The sequence below is a fragment of the Cupressus sempervirens genome, chromosome 2 (genome assembly GCF_028749045.1).
Source record: "Cupressus sempervirens isolate cs-2001-9-10 chromosome 2, ASM2874904v1, whole genome shotgun sequence".
NCBI classification, from domain to species: domain Eukaryota; kingdom Viridiplantae; phylum Streptophyta; class Pinopsida; order Cupressales; family Cupressaceae; genus Cupressus; species Cupressus sempervirens.
The window spans coordinates 207,562,716-207,582,605 of NC_143119.1; the positions used below are offsets into that span (position 1 = coordinate 207,562,716).

The following is a 19,890-nucleotide window of genomic DNA, read 5'->3' on the forward strand; positions in this document are numbered from 1 at the left end:
ATTGATAGCCAGAGTCAAAATAGTAGAAAGGATGGTTATTTAGACATTCGAGATAAACTTATGAAAATAAGCCATGACATGTCTAAACAGTTGGTTGAGCACCACCGTATAAATGACATGTTATCTGACCCAGCTAAGGTGGATAAGTTGACTGGATTTCTATTTGGCAGATTTTCTCACAGGACAGATGACACAATTCCCAAGAACTTGCATGAGGAGTTTGAGAAACTAGCTGATAGCCAGGTAGTGGTCTCAGATTCTACTTTGCCACAGGAGGTGGTGGGAAAGGATATTACACAGATTGATAGTAACAGTCAACTTGATACTCAAATTGAGACAATTGTTTACAGGTTGTCAAAGGGTGATGCCACAGGTATTCAGGATGGTATAGTTACAACAGGCAGTGACTACAGTGTAGTGGGTTCAGATGATGATTATGAGGATGTTGTTGTGCAGGATGGTGAGATACCCAGTAGAGATGAGCAGACATTGAGCATTCATGAATTTGCTGAGAAAGAGTACCAGGCGCAGTTAGATGCTTCATCACATGAGGTTGAGGTAGGTAGTACTTCACATGATTTATCCCGCCAGCTGAAGGTGAGTGAAGATAGTATTGTGACTTCATTACCTTATCATGACAGGTATGTGGAGTTAGTTGGTATTGGTAATATTACTCAGGTGAGGAGTTTGCTTGAGTTACCAGTTGATTCTAGTTTACGGATATGGACACGAGATTGTTATATTGGTGTTTGGGATTCAGTTGACTGGAGATCTTTAACACTTTTTGGTCGCAGTGTTTGTTTGGGTGCTATCATGGATTTGATTAGCAGATTACACGGTGTTGTCTTTTCTTGTGCCAGTATCTTGTCTGATGTTGGTATTAGTTTTTATACACCGATGTTGGGCTTTGTTCATATATCCAGTCGACCATACTTGCTGGAATGTGTTGATGATCTTTCATATTTGGCAGTGTGTACAGATGAGTCCCAAGATCATATTGGCATCGATGACATCCAGGAGGATGTAGTGGGCAATTTTGAAGACTTAGTTTCTTTGGGTACAGAGGAGTTGGACAGCAGTGCTACAAATTTTGATACTCTGTATGTTGATATGAGCTTTAGAGTTGATTCACAGGACATGGATGGTAATACTCTAGAGACTAGTAACTTTGAGGATACTCCTTTAGACAGTGCATCAAAGGAGGTTTGTAGGAGACAGTCAAGCCAATGCCATCATGTGTCTAATCAGTTGAGAGTTAGTGACCGAGACATTGCTATCACTTGCCAACATTTTGATGCTGCTCGTCAATTATTAGCAGTTTATGGATGGGGTTCTCCTACTAGTGATGAGCAGGAAGGAAGTTATCTTTCCTTGACAGAGATCCACTCTTTATGGGAGGCTATTCAGATTTTGAGACAGAATTATATGCAGTTGGTAGCTGATAGAGATTATCTTATGGAGTGGGGTAGTACAACATATGATGCATTGCTGGCCAAGGAAGATGAGGTGAGTGAGCTTACTGAGCAGCTTGAGGTGACTTTTGAGATTCTTGAGAGTACACAGTTGGCTTTCAAGGAGTCACAGTTTCATTTGGCTAAGGTGACCATGGAGTTAGAGCGACTACAGTCTTTATCTGATTCTATACAGTCACAAGCTATGGTGTTTGGTGATTCGAGGATGTCCATGACTGAGATTGTCAGAGACAATGGAGATGGGGATGCATCCATCCTTGATACTAACATTGGCATATCAGGTTCATTCCCACTAGAGTCAGGTTTAGTTGAGTTGGGTATTGTAGCAGATTATTGTATGCCTGACAGGGTGGTGGCCTCTAGTACTGAAGGCACAGAGACTAGAGATGTATCAAAGGTCATGTGTGATGTTGGTGAGTCGACAGTTGGCATGGTTCCTGATAGTAATACTACTCCCTTGGTGATATCTTTGGAGGTAGTAGTCAGTTCCAACATGGTTGATGATCAATTGCAGTTAGTTTCATCTGGATTACAGTCTGAGCCACTGACTGAGATTGGCGCATTCTATCGGCATTACACTGTGAGGTACGCTCATCAATTTACCTTTGATGACCATGTTGATGAGATTATGATACAGAGATGTACTTTGGTTCCTAGTGCTTATCATCAATTATGGAATAGTTTGATGCCTCGAGATGAGAGTTGTGATGGGCACGACATGGCGATAGGTTTTGTAGTTGATAGCTTGATAATACATGACTTAGAGCAGGAGTTTTGGAGTGATGCTTCAGCAAGTGTTGTTATTGATTCTACTCCTTTGGCTATGACATCTCCTGACTTAGCTAGTGATCAGTCACAGTGGGTTGTATCACTTGTTCATGGTGAGTTGTTGACTGAGGTTGGTTTTTTTAATCAACATTATATTGCAAGGTATGTACATCAGTTAACAATTGATCCTTATGCTGAGGAGTTGATGGCAGGAAAATTTGGTTTGGGTTCCATTTCTTGTTGTTTATCTTGTGATGGCTTTTCACCATCAGGGGTGCATGGGAGTTATGGTTATGAGACAGTGGCCAATGATCTACAGAGTTGTGTTGACTGCAGGAGTTGTATAGTGTGTGGATTCTCCATACTTGGTATAGTTTCATTTGAGAGCATTCACCATTGTTGCAGAGTTGGATTGTACATTCCATATAGGCCAGTGGAATGCATTGATGGTATTTACTATGTTGGTAGTCCACTTTACTTGGGTTTTGATATTCTAAGAGTTTGTGTCTCATGGGTTTTTGACTGTGGTAATGGTGATTTTGGAGTTTGGTTGAGCTATAATTGCCAGTTTGATTATGGATTCCTCTTGGTCATATTGCAGAGGATCTTGCAAGAGTCTGTGTTAATTGGTAGTAGTATAGTTCATGACTACATTTGGGATCCAGGAGGATTGATTGGTTTATTGTTCAGCCATTGCTTGAGGACAAGCAATGTTTGGGAGGGGAGGACTTGTCATGTCCCCTTTTCAAATAATTAAAAAATAATAATCTTTGCTAAGACAGGCAGGCCCAAGAAAGTGAAGTTTCGGAAAAAGGGAGTTAATCTTTGGAAACTGTTGGACTAATAAATGATAATTATTATTAAAATATGTTTCATTAACCTCTCTTGGATGTGAGTTACAGTTATGCCCTTTTTAAAGAGGTTTGGAGGCATTTTGGGGGGATTCCAGACTTGATTTTCACTCATTCTTGTTATTCTTCGGAGGCTGCCAAACCTGTGGAGAAGGAGACCCAAGAACGGGAGTTTGCAGGTTTCCAGGGAGACCCAAGAACGGGAGTTTGCAGGTTTCCAGGGAGGCTAAGGACGGGAGTTTGAAGCCATTCCATGTGCATGCTCATACAGAGTTTGCCTTTGTGCTGAACAGTGCAGATTTGTGAGTTTCCGGGTGTATTTTTGTAAGAGTTTGGTGTTTCCGGTTGAGTATTTCATATCAGTTTTGGTTGCTGCTGTATTTTATACTTTAAGCTGTTAAAATAGAGCTGAATATATATATTGGGACGTGATTAAACTTCTGAGATAGATTATTAGTGTTCTTGTGGTGTTTCCGAGCATATTTTGTGCTATTTCGGGAGCCCGATGAGCATAGTTTTGGTCCTACATTTTTGAGCTGTTGTGTAAAGGCTATACGGATCTGGAAATATCAATTTGTAGGCTGTTATGCTGCTGAAAGTTCTGTAAAAAATTTCCATTTTCAGATTTATTAATAACAGGTGAAGCTATGAAGCTTTTTGGCACTATTTTCGGCATACCCGATTTGGGGTTTCTTGAGAAATTTGGTGGATCTTTGTGATATCAGTTGTTTGATCTTAAAGATCTGATTAAAGGTTGGAAATATCATAAAAAGTCAGAAAAGGGACATTACACTCAAGATGATAAATTTGATATTATCCCCAAATGATGTCAATCTAGATGTCTCATGAAAATGATTTTAAAGGTAAGAACATTTCCAAGGAAAAATAAATAATTCTTAGAGAATATTTTACTCTAGGCAAGGAAAATTCTTCTGTAGCTTTAGAAGATGGCGATAATAATAGAAGGAAGAGAAGTTGGAGGAGGGCACTATAGATAATATTGATATTTTTAAAGATACCTCATAAGAAGATGATTTAATGGACCAAAGAGTTAACTCTCCTATCAATAGTAGCGATGATAATTTTGATATCTTGGCTCAACATGTCTCTCACCAAGAAGGCAATTATAGAATTTCAGAAACTTGAAAACCCAAACTAGTTGACATACTAACTGGAATGAAAGACTCTAAGACTAGAGTTAAAGAATTTCACAAGACAAAAAAATAAATGAGGAATCTTATCCAATCTTTATCCATAATCATTGATAACAATATGAGGATTTTGTCTATGTGTTTTAATTTTGATAGGTCATGTTGAGAAAGAAGGTTCACATGGAATAAGCACTAAATAACAAAACAAGGAGTATAAAATTGACTAAGATCCATACTTAGAGGTATGTAAGGATCATATTTATACACTATTAAGAAATGACATGTTATTAGTAGTCCTAATGATGTTTGTCGTGTAGGATTTTAGTCATTTTATTTTAGAGATGATTTCCAAATATTTTGTTCTATTTGGCACTTTAAGGCTCTCATGCTTGCTAATACTCTATTCTAACTCTTTTTCTTCTTTTTTTAACTTTTTATTCTAGTACCAAATTCTCAACCCTGTGGTCTTTTTGTGGATAATAGTGTTAAACAATGACTCTTTTAGTTGATGTTTATATGAATATGTTAGTGCTAGCTATGTTTCATATGTGGAGCCATATGTGGTGTGTCAATGTTTGTTATTATATATTGGAATATATTATAGCAAGGTAGTTATGTGATTTCTATTGTGCATTGCCAGATTTCGTTTGTGTTTGCTACTCCCATGGATTCTTTCTTTTACATTCGTTAAGAGGGATAAAGAGTTTTACCAACTAAATAAATAAAAAAACAAACTCTATTGATTTTTATTAACACTACCATAAGAATATAATTAAAATCTACAAAAATAAAATGATAAAATGCATTTATAAAGACTATATAGACCATAAGACCCAAACTACCTGTTTTCTAAAAAGAACATATAGATGTAAACCTAATTCTTGAAAACATTGACAAAATAAAATAATAATAATAAATACCTATCTATTTCAAAATATTCTTCATCAAATCTTGAAGTTAAATGACGTAATCCTCGCTATTACGTTTCGGACTTCTTAATGAAGACAAGTAAACACTCATTTCAATCTGAACTCGTGCTTCTAACTATATTTGTTTATTATTATTTTAAACAAATTGATTGACCCATGACATTCTTCAGCTCTTTAGGTAGTTGATTTAAGATAAGACTTTGCCTCCATTATAAAGACAAGGGATATAAAGTCTCTCAGAAACAATTATACACGAGTTGATGATGTCTCTTGATTAAATAAGAAATTCTATGTGGTCCTCAACAGAATCCATCCACTCAAATTAACTGGAACTCCAACGTGTAATTGATTACAATAACTCTAATGAGGTAGCGACAAAATTAAACGGGTCCCTTTAAGATGAAAACTATGAATTTATATCCATGGAGATTTTTATTATAAGCTTAATTTTTTGAGCAGTTGTTATTTCAAAATTTTCCCCTACCGATTTTCAACATTTTATTTTCTTAAATCAGATTCCAAGATTGCTCATGATTGTTTTCTAGATGCTTCTGCGCACTAAGCATTTCAATAAGGACTGTAGATTCGCAATCTTTACAAATTCATTTATTAAAACTAATCTTTTCTCAGCTGGCTGCTTTTTCCATTCTCTCAAGGTCTATAAATTCATTTATAAACCTAATTGTTTGTCAGCTGACGTCTCTCATTGTCTTATCTCAACTGTTTACAACCTCAATCTCAAACTCATCTAATAAACTATTCAATTTAAGCTTAGACTATTCTAATATTGGATGAGTATAAAAATTGGAGGAATGTGCATTCACCCACTGTAGGTCTAGCTCAGTTATAGATTTTGACTTGGTTTCAATGCTACGACTTTGTGGTTGACATCAATTTTCCTTATGACATAGTGAAGGCTGAATGGCGTTGGGGTGATGCAAGCAATGACATAGTGTGATCTATACTCTTATATTTTCCATTTTTGCAAGACCTTTGAGTTTATATTAGTGGCACTTCCTTCGTGCTTTTATTTTGTCACATTGATATTTGTATATTGCAATGGGTATTATTTAATATGCTTTTGTATTTTGGGTTTTCTATTTGGTTAAATAAATTATGTAGTGTGATTTGAAATATCTATGAAGATAGATTGGTAAGTATAGAATATTCAAAGATTTGTTTTGTTGAGTAATTTATTGAGATTATACTAACTTCTATTAGGAGTTACTTATTAATATGATTTTAGTTAAATCATGATATGAAATCAAAATCTCAAGTCTTCTATTTAAACAATGATTTAAAAAATAACATAATCAAACTTTTTCAACTAGACTTTGTGATTAGCATCAGAATAAAAAGAGTTGTATGAGAATTACTTTTGCAAACCAGACATATGTAAAGAAGGGGAAGATGTTCTACAATAGTAATTCTTCTACCCATCTTCTCATCCTGATGATGAATCACAGAATGTGACTAGAAACATTGATATATAAAACTTCTACAAATCGAATCCAAAATCAATTCTAGAATACTTCAAAATTCCACTTAATATAATTTTTAAATTAGTACGATTTAAAATCTTAACTGAGAAAATTAGTCACACTATCTATTCTAAAGATTGTTCAAATTGCTAGAAATTAGAGGACTATACATTTTAGCTGACAAAATTTCTCTTCCCACAAATTAATATTGAAGTTTCTTTTAGAGATAAACAAAACTCCATGACAGATTCACTAAAGAAAAGAAAATAAGAAAGAAATTCTGCAAGGAAAATATCTTATTCATGGGCACTGTAACGAATTGAATAAATAAGTACTTGTTTGAGTACAATACAAGCAATCGTGAACAAGTAAAGAATCCCTGAATAACAATCTTAAAACCAGCTTTCAAGTTTGATAAGCCCATGGCAAGAAAGCCTCCATATCAAATGTGTCAGGCGAGAGCACAGATGGGTATGTTTGAGGATAATAACATGACGATCCATCTGTGAATTTAGACATTTCATCAACATCATATAACTCAGAGATCATGGCTTCGAAGGAGTCAACTGCAAAGGGCATATCCTCATTAACAACCCCATTGCTATCCGATGACATATTGTTCAAGCCATTTGAGATTGTATTTGAATTAGAATAGTGTAGTGAAATCTCCTGCTTTTCCACTTCATCAAAACGAGGAACTGTATCAATAACTGTTTGATGCATATTAGTCTGTGGTATCATATCTTTCATGCCCCCATGGTTTGGCTGTAGGAATATGGTATCTGGCACAGAGGTGGAATAAATTGAGTTTTGGTTAAACCTAATTCCACCGTTTTCTCTTTGAAGTTTTCTCTTAATTCTCGTTCTCCAGTGGTTTTTAATTTCATTATCTGTTCGGCCAGGAAAATACCGAGCTATTCGAGACCACCTTCAAAGAAGAAAAGGATCCATGTGAGTGAAAAACCCAAACCACAAAAGCTACAAAATTACCAAATTTATATTTTATTGTAAATAGAATTGATATATTTATTTGCTGTTTTAATACATGTATTATATTTTCTAATCAATAGAATGCTGACACATGTTCATGAAAAAATATATACACAATTATTGAGGAGCAATAGAATATGTTGCAAACCTGTTACCCAAACGGCGTTGTAGGTCTATGATCAAACGCTCTTCCTCTGGAGTAATGTTACCTCTCTTAAGATCTGGCCGTAGATAATTAACCCATCTCAGCCTACAGCTCTTCCCAGTTCTCTTCAACCCTGATTAAAAAACCTCACATTCAGTCTTTACATAAGTGATTCAAAGTATCAACTATACAAACTTCCCATAAATTTAAACATGCAGAGGAGAAGCACGAAATGAGAGTGAATAAAAATGACGAGGACACACTACATGATACAAAAGAGCTAGACAATTATTTCCTTCCTCAACATCATCATATCTATGATTGAAGAAATTCCTCTTAATAGGAAAACATCAAAGCTTGTATCTATAAAACACCACTAGCAAAACATATATGGCCATACATTTTTGTTCAGCTAATTGGAACTTCAAGAATTCTTTAGAGGAATGAACCTTAAAATGTTTTTGAATTTCACTGATGAACACCTTTTCCTCAAACATATCCACAAACAATTTCTTTGTTACATAATAGTAGACTACAAAAATAATAGATAATCATTGAATACCATGCATTTCATTTCCTTCCACATAGAGATAACTAGTTTCGACAGAAAAAGATTTGGAGGGCAAAAGATTTAAATCAGCTCAATACTCTAAAATTAAGCTTCCTTAAGACATTAGATATGCATTTAGTGGTGGCTTATATTAATCATCAATCCTTTGCAAAATTGTGCCTTTGTGAAATCACCTGCAGCTTGGGCCAAGTAATTCCAACGGCCTTGACCATGAAAAGCTATATAATTGACAAGCAAAGTGTCCTCCTCTACAGTCCATGGTCCTTTCCTAATCTCCCCCTCTTGTGAATTATACATAGAAGCTACACTAGATAACACCTTGCAAAATCATATACTCTTTCCTACAGTGAGAAAAGCAAATGACAATTGTATTCTACTGTTTTAATTTCTCTGGCTCTTTATTTCACCTATGTAAAATGCCCAAATTCTTCCTCAATCTTGAAAGCAAGTTTAGTTTATGAGAAACAACTGGTTGGCTATTAGGTCTATTTATATTTGTAGCTCTCCATGTCGGAAGAGTAATCCAAATCTTGTGAAAGATTTGGTGGACTATTTAACTCACACGTAACATTTGGATAGTTTACACATGGGCAGCGTTGACCAAACCCTAAAATATACCGAAATGTTGAATCGGCTGGCTTTCCAACTGGCTTTTGAGCAGATGGAATGATACCATGGTTAAAGAAATATAAAATATAAAAAGACTCGGGCAAGTCAAAATAGTATGCCCCAGTGGTAGTCAACGCGTTCGGCTGAAAACATATTTTCTACACCTTCCTTTCATGCGTGGAAACGTTTATGATAAACGAGTTGCGGTAAAGTGGTGATGTGGTAATAAGTTCTCTCTAAGGTTGTTCAATCCAAAATTAACTTTCTGGAAGTTGAAGTGGAGTTTTAATTTAAAAGAAATGAAGCTGCGGCTTGAAGATGATTTGTATTGAGATTGGTAGAAAACAGAGCAAAGTACTCTTCAATGACGGAGGTAGTGATGGAGGTTGTTAGTGTCTAAGTAGGTGGTTGTCCTTTACAGCACGTTCAATTATGTGATCTTTAATTAGAATTCAGAGAATTTTTAAGTCAATTTTATGATACATATCTTACGTTTCCAAAATTAGCATTCATTAGATCTAGTTTTGATATCCCAGAAAATTATATCTTTAAGATGATCTGTATTCCTATTAGAGAAAGATAATATGGACTTTACCAATGTGGTACATTCTATACCATGTTAAACTATGTGATGTTTTATGAGAATATAAAGACTTAATATTGTTGATCTATATCTCATTAGTTCTAGTTGATATTTCTTTTTCTAATTGGCTATCCTCAGAAACAAGGATTTTTCATCACTCACCACATCTAGCTATGTTTCATCTTTGGAGATATTATATCTGTAAGAATGTTCAAGATAAAAGTATTTATTTCATTTTTGTCATTTATAATAAGCTATTCCTTAAGTATTTTTAGAATTGACAAATATAACTCCACTATGCATATCAAAAATTAATATAATTCATAGCTTCTTATAAGTAGCAAAATATGTATTGCCTTAAGAGCATTTAAAATATAAATATATTTATGATAACAACTATTTCTTGAATCCCAAAACTCTATATGTGACTTCCTAAAGTTTACTCCTCTTTCTATTGTTGGCAAATAATAAGGTCTTATTTTGTTTATAGAGCTTGAAGGGGAGAAATGAACTTTTTTTGTTTTTGAAAGAAGAAAGCCTACTTACCCAAATGTATTTCATATTAACTACTTTCCATAGCATTATAATATTATGTTGATAGCATGATAGTTATACCTCGAAAGTTCTTCAAAAGGGACTATTTTCCTAAGGAATTGAACATAGCCTTTTTAGTTGTCATACCTAAAATGGATTGAGTGGTCCCCACCTTATATTTTAATCCAATACACCTTTGAAATCTTGTGACACAATTTTTTTTGGGTGAAAAAATCGTTTCATAATACTCCATTTTGTTTTTATTTAAAAATCTATATTGTCCCTCTGTATCCTCTTATCCAAATTTGTTAACAACCATCCCACATATTAACTACACAATTTTGATGACATGAGATGTATGCATACCATGGAAATTTCACTCATTGAAAAATCTCTAGTGATGCAAGATAGCATTAGTTAGCTAGAAACTATTATCTTGCAATTGTAATGCCCAAATCCATTGCCCATCAAGATCTTAATTTGATTTTATCCATTCATCCTCTATTTTATAGTAATTTTTATTATCTATACACTTTCTTAAGATTTCCAAACACTTTCTTAAGCTTTCAGTACACAAAAACTTTCTTAAGGGCCATTTTATCCATATGTGAAGATTTATCTTTTATACAAATAGCCATTTTAACTGTACTTGCTAATTTAGTGCAATAAGAATTTAGTTCTTAATGAATCAAACTTGATTATGGGTTCCAAAGGTTCATTTAAATTGTCTTGCCTTTAATTCACCAATAGATACCATTGCCTAATCCAATTGACAACTTTAGAAATCCTTCCATATTATTACGAAATAGATATTATGAGGTTACTATAAAGAAAACAAGAATATTTATGAACTCTACCACTAGGGCATAATCATTCTACTATGTGCCCTAACTTTACAAACCCAAATTAAATAAATTTTAAAGTCCACTAGATCTACTATAAAATTTTTATGTTCTACTAATTTGGGATGGTTTAAAGCATTCTTATAAACAAACCCTTGTGTGCCTCTTTGTTAAATAGGATTTTATATCCTTTTTTATAAATGTGAATGGATCTCCCCATGTGTTCAATGACTGACTATCTAAATAGGCTCAAACAAAAGGTAATCCATTGTTCGTCATCTCCATATAGTAGTGACAACAAAAAATCAAGATGAGATCTATTTTCAAAATTATTCTCAAAGTTATGAAGTTGAATATCATAAATTGCTTCTTTCTAGGAAAATATATATTTATGATATGGTACATTCACCACTCTAAGTTGGAATTAATGTTTTTGTGCAAAAACTAAAAGTGTCTCAAAATGGGAGCATTACAGGTGTGCATAATTCAACTACAAGAATTTGACTATTCATTCCTATGTTTTTTATTAGGCACAACAAAAGGTAATCCATTGTTGTTCATCTCCATATAGTAGTGACAACAGAAAATCAAGATGAGATCTCTTTTCAAAATTATTCTCAAAGCTATCAAGTTGAATATCATAACTAAATTGCTTCTTTCTAGGAAAATATATATTTATGATATGGTACATTCACCACTCTAAGTTGGAATTAATGTTTTAGTGGAAAAGATAAAAATGTCTCAAAATAGGAGCATTACAGGTGTGCATAATTCAACTACAAGAATTTGACTTTTCATTTGGGCTCAAATGGAGGTTTTTAGCATCTAAGTAGGTGGTTGTCCTCCTTTACAACATGTTCAATTATATGATCTTTAATTAGAATTCAAAGAATTTTTAAGTCAATTATATGATACATATTCTAGATTTTCAAAATTAGCATTCATTAGATCTAGTTTTGATATCGCAGAAAATTATATCTTTAAGATGATCTATATTCTAGACTTTACCAATGTGGTACCTTTTACACCATGTTAAACTAAGTGATATTTTATGAGAATATAAAGACAAATATTATAATTTAATATTGTTGGTCTATATCTCACTAGTTCTAGTTGAATATTTCTTTATCTAATTAACTATCCTTAGGAGCAAGGACTTTTCATCACTTACCACATCTAGCTATGTTTCATCTTTGGAGAAATTATATCTATAAGAATGTTCAAGATAAAGGTGTTTATTTCATTTTTGTCATTTATAATAAGCTATTCCTTAAGTATTTTTAGAATTGACAAGTATAACTCCATTATGCATATAAAAAATTAATATAATACATAGCTTCTTATAAGTAGCACAATATGTATTTCCTTAAGAGAATTTAAAATATAAATAAATTTATGAAAACAACTATTTCTTTAATCCCAAAACTCTATATGTGACTTCCTAAAGTTTACTCTTCCTTCTATTGTTGGCAAATAATAAGGTCTTATTTTGTTTATAGAGCATGACGGGGAGTTTTTTTTTTTTTTTTTTGAAAGAAACAAGACTCCTTACCCAAATGTATTTCATATCAAGTAGTTTCCATAGCATTATATTATTATGTTGGTAGCATGACAGTAGCTTCTTAGTTGTCATACCTAAAATGGATTGAGTGGTCTCCACCTTACATTTTAATCTAATACAACTTTCTAACCTTGTGACCCAATATTTTTGTGAAAGAACAGTTTCATAATACTCCATTTTGTTTTAATTTAAAAATCTGTATTTTCCCTTTGCATCCCCTTATCCAAATTTGTTAACGATCATCCCAAATATTAACTACACAATTTAGATGACATAACATGTATGCATACCATGGAAATGGCCATGTACTGTGCACTCATTGAAAAATCTCTAGTGGTGCAAGACACCATTAGTTAGCTAGAAACTATTATATTGCAACTGTAATGCCCAAATTCATCGCCCATTAAGATTCCAATTTGATTTTATCCATTCATCATCTCTTTTATAATAATTTTTATTCTCTATACACTTTCTTAAGATTTCAATACACTTTCTTAAGCTTTCAATGCATAGAAATTTCATACTTAGTTGCTCTTGTCTCTACTCATGTTTGCCACTCATTAATTATCATTTCTTTCATCTTCACAAGCTTTTCTTCATAGTGGTGAAGGTGATTCATCTATGTTATCTCATTTAGCTTCTTTGATAATATATCTCTAATAATCTTAGATTTGTTTTGACATATGAGTTACAATATACTTAAGTCATTTACTTAGTTCATGTTGAACAAGTATTACGTGTTGAGCATAAGTTGCTAGATATTATATGTCAAGCAAGAGATATGCAGTAAGTGTCGAGAAAGCAGTAAGTGCTAAGTCAATGTCGAGTGGATAGTAAGTGCTGAGTCATTCAGATGGCAAGTGATCAATGGATGCTGAGTAATTCAAAAGTAGAGTTACAACATTGAAGTTGTAGTTGATGATGAGCATCAAGAACTTCAAGTGTCAAGTAATACAATTTTGACATAGTCATTTGTAATGACATAAACTACTATGTAAACCATTTTGGAGTTGATGTAAGGATTATTTTGTGATCTTAGATGATAAGGATGAATCTTTATTAAGAAGTACATGCAACCAATCAAAAAAAGGGAAGGATCAAGTGACATAATGGGTGAATCACAATTGTTGATTCGTACGTAACCCAATGTCACTAAGGTCTTCTTAAGGATGATAAAAACCAATTTTTTTTATCAATGTAGAAGGAGAAAAGAGAGAAGTTTGCATTCACAAATAGAGCATTCATGTTTGCTAAGGAGTTGTGAATTGAGATACATTACAGAATCAGTTAGAGTATAACAAAGGAAAGGAATTAGAGGAGATAAGAGATACATATGATCAGTGAGGATCATGTACATATTAGGAAAGAGGTGATCTATTATCTAGAAATAGAGTGTTAACCATAGGATCATTGTTGAGACATTATAATAGGTGAATCAGTTAAATCTCTTAACAAAGTAGTCTTAACAAGTTTTTGTAAATCCATTGATAGGGTGCTTACTTTATTGTAAGTTAAAGTCCTTTTACTAGGCACACTTCTAATAGTGTGTTGAAATCCTTTAATAGGGTAAGATCTAACAATCTTGTAAGCTTTTAACAAGGGGGTGAATGCACAAAGTTGGGTTGCAATTTTGTGGAAGTCAATTTTGTAGAGTGAGATCTCTTATGAAACGGTACACAATTTCAAAAATGGGCATCCATTTCTCTAAAAATAGGGTACACATTTTTGAAAACATAAAAAATTTGAATTTTTTGGAAATAGGTACCCATTTTTTAAAAATCGGGTGGGCATTTTTTTACTTTTTAAAAATGGGTGCTCATTTTTTTTTAAAAATATTTTTTTTAAATCTTGAGGGGATTTTGAATGCCACTTTGAATTTTTTTAAATGGGTAGCCATTTTTTAAATTTCAAATAACGAGTGGGAAATTCTTTTAGCAAGTGGTGGGATTATATTTTCCTACCTTAGATTTTGGATTGGGATGGGCTTGGTGAGACCAAGCCAGGATTTGGCTAAGGCATTGAACTGAAAAATTCATGCTTTGCCATAATTTTTAGAGGGTCTTCTCAATCAAATTTATTTATAAAAAAAATCCATTAGAGCTCTCATTGTCCCAATTTCAAAAATATACATTTTATAGTGGTATAATTTTATTTGCTATTTTTGTATTATTTTTTAATCAAAGGTGGTACCTAAATGTAGAGTGGTGACATTCACTAAAACTTTAATAACCTTTTTATTTTATTATTTTTCTTAAATTAATTAATATTTCATCAATTTACATTCAATTATTTTAAAGATTAAAAAAAAAATTGAAAAAAGTGAAATTTTGATCAAATTATGGTGTTTGTGCACAAGAGGTTTTAAAATTTTCCTTCATAGCCAATTAAAAACTAATAATAAAATAATTATTCAATTAAAAATAAAGAAAAAATATTATCATCAATGTTTTCTGTGTTACATAACTTTGTGTAAAAGGATTTACAATTATTCATTTATTTGTGTCAAATTATGGTGTCCATACGCAAGTGTTGCATGGTCTTGAAACAAGCATTTTGAAAAAGTGGTTTTTAAGGATCCATACCAAAAAAAATTCTATCATATGGGTACACAAATGAATTAGATATTCAAAACCTAGATTCTGAACACTACAATTTTTATTTCAAAAGTTTTTTTTATATTCAATCTCTAAATGCATCAAATTTTGACATCAATTGACAAGAAATTTGAAAAAATAGAAAAAATACTTCCACTTTTTTCCCAAAAGCGAGACCCAACTTCTTGCACTTACCTAGGGCAAACCTTTCATAGCATAGATCATGTTTCATGATCAAACATTGTAACCTTCATTGGATACACTTCATTATTGTAGTAGTGGAGATTTGTTGGTGTCATCCCCACCCTGGTTTTACCTTGTTCTTGGAGGGTTTATAGGTAACCAAATATCTTGTGTCATACATGTGTTGAATGCTTATTCACTTTCAAGTTATGAATGTATATGTTTAAATTGGTATTTCAGTTTACATGCATAGATTGTGAGATGGTATGGTGAATCATTTTAAGGTTGAAATTTTAATTACTAATTCACCCTACCCCTCCCCCTACACCCCCCTCATGCCCCCACCTCTTAGAGTTTACTTTTTTCATTGTATTTCCAACAATTAGTACTAGAGCCTTGTTCTTTGGAAAGTAAAGCTTTGTAACTTAAGTCTACAAGTTGAGAAAGACTACTGAGAACTAGAACATTGAAATACAACTTTCCCTACATTGGTTGAATGAAGAAATATATGAGTTAAAGTGATCATTGGAAAGAAGGAAAGAAATAGCTAATTCAAAGAATGACACACATTACCAAGCAATTGACCCTACTAAATTATTTTCATATGGAAACTTAAGTGAATTTGATGCAGTGATTGCAAATTTGATGAAAAAGAATGGAGCCCTAACTAAGATAGAACAAGAAGTCCAATTAGTATTTCTATGTGAGGTGATCAAGTAGAAAAAGAAAGATGAAGATGAAAAAGTCATGATTGAAGATGACAAGAGGATACTGACCAATAGATTGGAAGAAAAGACATCAAAAGTGAATAGGATTGTACACATGTAATTGGAAGCATTGAATCAATTGATGACTGCAAATCATGTATTGAATGGAAAAAATATTGAGATCACAAACCCCAAAGTTTCCATACGAACAACTAAGAAATGATCTGAAAAGAGAAAAATAATTTGTTGAAATTAGTTTCAACAAACTTAGTGAAGCCATCAAGTATTTTGAGTAATTGATGATTTCTCCTAGATCCAACATCGATACTATTGGATTAGGTTATACTAGTACTAAAGAAGGTGAACCATCTAAAAGTGGTGAACAAAGGAATGCCAATGGTAAGAACCTAAAACCTACTTGTCATAATTGTGGTAAGATAGGTCATACTACCAATGTTTGTTGTAGCAAGATTGCAAATTGGAATCCTAAAAAGAAGCTCATGGGTTACTACAAAAAATGCAACAAACAAGGACATTAGGCACATGAATAGTGTATATGAGCAATGTTAGTATGCTAATAGAAATCAAATTTAAATAAAGCTTCTACAAACTAAACAAAATTCATAAACTTCAAGATAGACTAAGATGAGCTCTCAATTGACAATATGAGCCACTAATGGGCTCTCTCAATGAGAAGTTCTCTTGTTGAGTGGCTTTGTCTAAATAGATAGGATGTATGCTCAAGCTCTATGCTTCAAAAAGGGCTTCAAATAGAGTTGAAATTTTGGTGTGAGTGTATGGTTTTGATGTAAAATGGCTTCTTAAAATGGCATTATGACTTTACTTCATGGATTGTGTTGAAATGGCTTGGGAGAGGATCCAATTTATAGGCAAGAGGCTTGAGGGATTGAGGGCTAAGATGCAAGGATGAGAAAAAGCTCATGGAGGGCTCAGATTGCATGAGAGGAGAGCACATCGATTGTGCTTCCTTACAGCCAATCAAAGAGTGACACATGTCACATGGTGAGAGGATGGAAGAAAGGGGAAGGATGAGTCAACAAAGGAGGCTCAAGGGATAAAATCTTCATAAAGATCCTCATAATGGCTTGTAAGGGCAATAAAAGGGCTTGGAAGAGTCATTTATGGCCTAGTGGGCTTCATAAAGTTTTATGGTTGAGATATTTTGAAGGAAATGAGAGAAATTTCGACTTGGGCTTGATTAGGAAGGTTTTAAGCTTGCTTAGGATTGTGCAAATGATTAGAGGATGGATTAGGATGGTTTAGGATTAGCTTAGGGATAGGTAAGTGGATGGCATTTAATGAGGGTGGGTGAAGGAGGAGATATTTGTTAACTTTGGCTCGGGTTAGTAAGTCTTAACCCATGTTTAGAGAATGTGACAAGGTCAGGAGGGGATTAGGATTAGGTTTAAAGACATCTTCTAGAAGAGTCTAGACTTTGGATGAGGATAAAGACTTTCTAGAATAGTCTAGAACTTCCTAGGATGAGGATGAAGACTTTCTAGAAGAGTCTAGAACTTCTTAGGATGAGGATAAATTAGATTTTTAGGAAATAAATAAAGTTTTATTTATTTCAAGGGTTTGGGTTGAGGAGATATTTATTAAAACTTTTTAAATAAACATGAGGATTAATATTTAATCTTAATTAGATATTTTGAGTTGGGATTAGGTGTAGGAAATGATGGGATTAGCCTTTAATCAAAATTAAAGAAGGATTAGAAGATTTCGGAAGAGATTAGTGGTCTTAAGGAAATTGGTCAAGTTTTGGGCAAAAAATAAATTTATTATTTATTTTGGGTTTTTTGGTCAATTTATTAATTAAATAATTAATAAATAAGGAAATAATGTTTAAATAAGATTTAAACATTTTTGGGAGGGATTCCTTAATTAAATATTTTTAATTAAGATAAAGGGATTTAATGGCATAAAAATAAATAAATTAATTAAATAATTAATTAATTAATAAATGATGATGTCATCAGGAATTTTTCAAAAAATAAAAATACTTTATTTTCTAAAAGTTTTTAGGTGTCTACATTTTGCCCCTCTTTGATGTGATGCTGCAAGTGGCATGGCATCAAAGATAAGAAAATAAGATGCCCAAGGCTAGAGTAGAAGAGGAGAGAATGGATTGTGAGATGCCCCCTCAAGAAGGCGGCGGGGAGAGAAAGCGAGGCTCGATGGCTTCTTGAAAAGTACAAGAATCTCGAATGAGCAAGAAGACTCAAATTGGTAAGGAGAAGGGGCTGAATTAGCTCAAACTCTCACTATGGGAGAATGATAAAGGAGAATCAGATGCACAAGAGGAAGAAAGCTTAAGACTTTAGGGAAGGTGGAGGATGAAGGAGCGAAGTGCTATAAAAAGGAATCCAAGATAGGGAGATGGATGAGGGGATTATAAAGCTGATGCAATAGGATTTCAAAGAGTCAGATTGGCAGAAGATGGGTTTCGAAGATCCCTAGGACTAGGATTGTGGATCTTGAAAGATGAGGCTTGGTGGATTGATTTGGATTGGTGGATCCCTAAGACTAGGATTGTGGATCCCTAAAGCTAAAGGTGAGGAGTGATTCAAAGAGATACTGATGCATAAGCTGGGGTAGGAGAGACAGATGTTGGATATGGATGGGGGATAATGGAGATGAAGGAAAACCATTGAAGCTTTTTGAGTGGGGGGATACTTCAAAGAGAAGTACCACCATGTAGTTGAGCACTAGATTTGCTATAGGACTATTGGTTAATTTCCAAGGTTACCAAGAACATCAAGGCCTTTTCACCAATTGTCCAAAGGACTGACAAACTGACTCAAAACAAACATGCAAGGATTGCCCCAGTATCACACATGAATCCCAGAGGAAGTAGTGTGGAAACGACACTGGGTAACCCACAAGAAAAAAAGAAAACAAGAAAAAGACATGATCAAGACCTTACACTCTGATTGTCCCATTTGCAGTATACCATGATATGGAAGATTGTGTCAACCTTGAGGAGGGAACAAGGAGATTGCTTGGAAAAGATATTTCAAGACCCAACAGGGAAGAGTCCAAATCAAAAGAAAGTGAAAATCCAAAAGAGAACCGTTTGCCAACGAGATGGGTAGGACGAGGTACTAACAGACCAAGATCAGACATGAGGAAAGCTATATCCTGCAAGGACCTATCAGAGAGCACCTAAGCTAGTGGATTTGGATGAGTGATGCGTCTGGCAAGCTGAACTAAGAAAGATAACACTTTGGTGACATAAAATCTAGCTAAAGGATGCATTGGAATAGCTAACCAAGATGTGCGATGGGTGCAAGATGCTGATCAAGGATGAACTAACATGAACGCTAGATAGATACAATGGTACTAAGCTAAAGAGGATGTACAAGTTTGTTCATGTTTTGGTTTTTGTGAGACGGAAATGTTTGTGAAGGATGGGATGTCTATAATAGGTGATAGGTGGATAGGTAGATGGTTTGTGAAAAGCTTAAGTGAAAATGGGGTTTTGTGTGTGCACATGATAGTATACAAGCTAGGATACAAGATTATTTACAGGCTGGAATATGGTACAAACTTTGGACAAGATTCGGATATACAAGGTATGGTACAAGATTTACAAGGTATAATACAGGCTTTGGTACAAGATTTTACAAGCTATACAGGAGGTATTTACAAGCTCCATTAGATTTTGGATATTTGGTTGGAACACCAAGGGAACAAGCAGGTGTTTTATGGGATGGTGGGTGAATGGATGAGGGATAGGATAGTGATAGATAATGGATTAGTCTTAGTACAGAAGGTGCCTGAATTACCAGGTTTTCACCAAGGTACCTTTCCAAGGCACTTGAATTGCCAAGTTTTCACCATTGGACGCTTATTTCTCTGTACTATTTTTTTTGTATTTTTCAAAAGCTAGGTATAC

General features: G+C 33.7%; 1 protein-coding gene across 1 annotated transcript; it reads right to left on the minus strand.

Moving 5' to 3' along the window:
* Nucleotides 1-6,937: 6,937 nt before the first annotated feature.
* LOC149571776 (myb-related protein 340-like) lies at nt 6,938-8,794 on the minus strand. The gene is made up of 3 exons (XM_089809877.1): nt 8,532-8,794; nt 7,791-7,920; nt 6,938-7,580 (listed from the first exon to the last, which is right to left on the minus strand). Exons 1-3 carry the CDS (start codon nt 8,653-8,655, stop codon nt 7,058-7,060), a joined length of 777 nt encoding a protein of 258 aa, XP_089666003.1. The 5' UTR covers nt 8,656-8,794; the 3' UTR covers nt 6,938-7,057.
* Between the last annotated feature and the right edge of the window lie 11,096 nt (nt 8,795-19,890).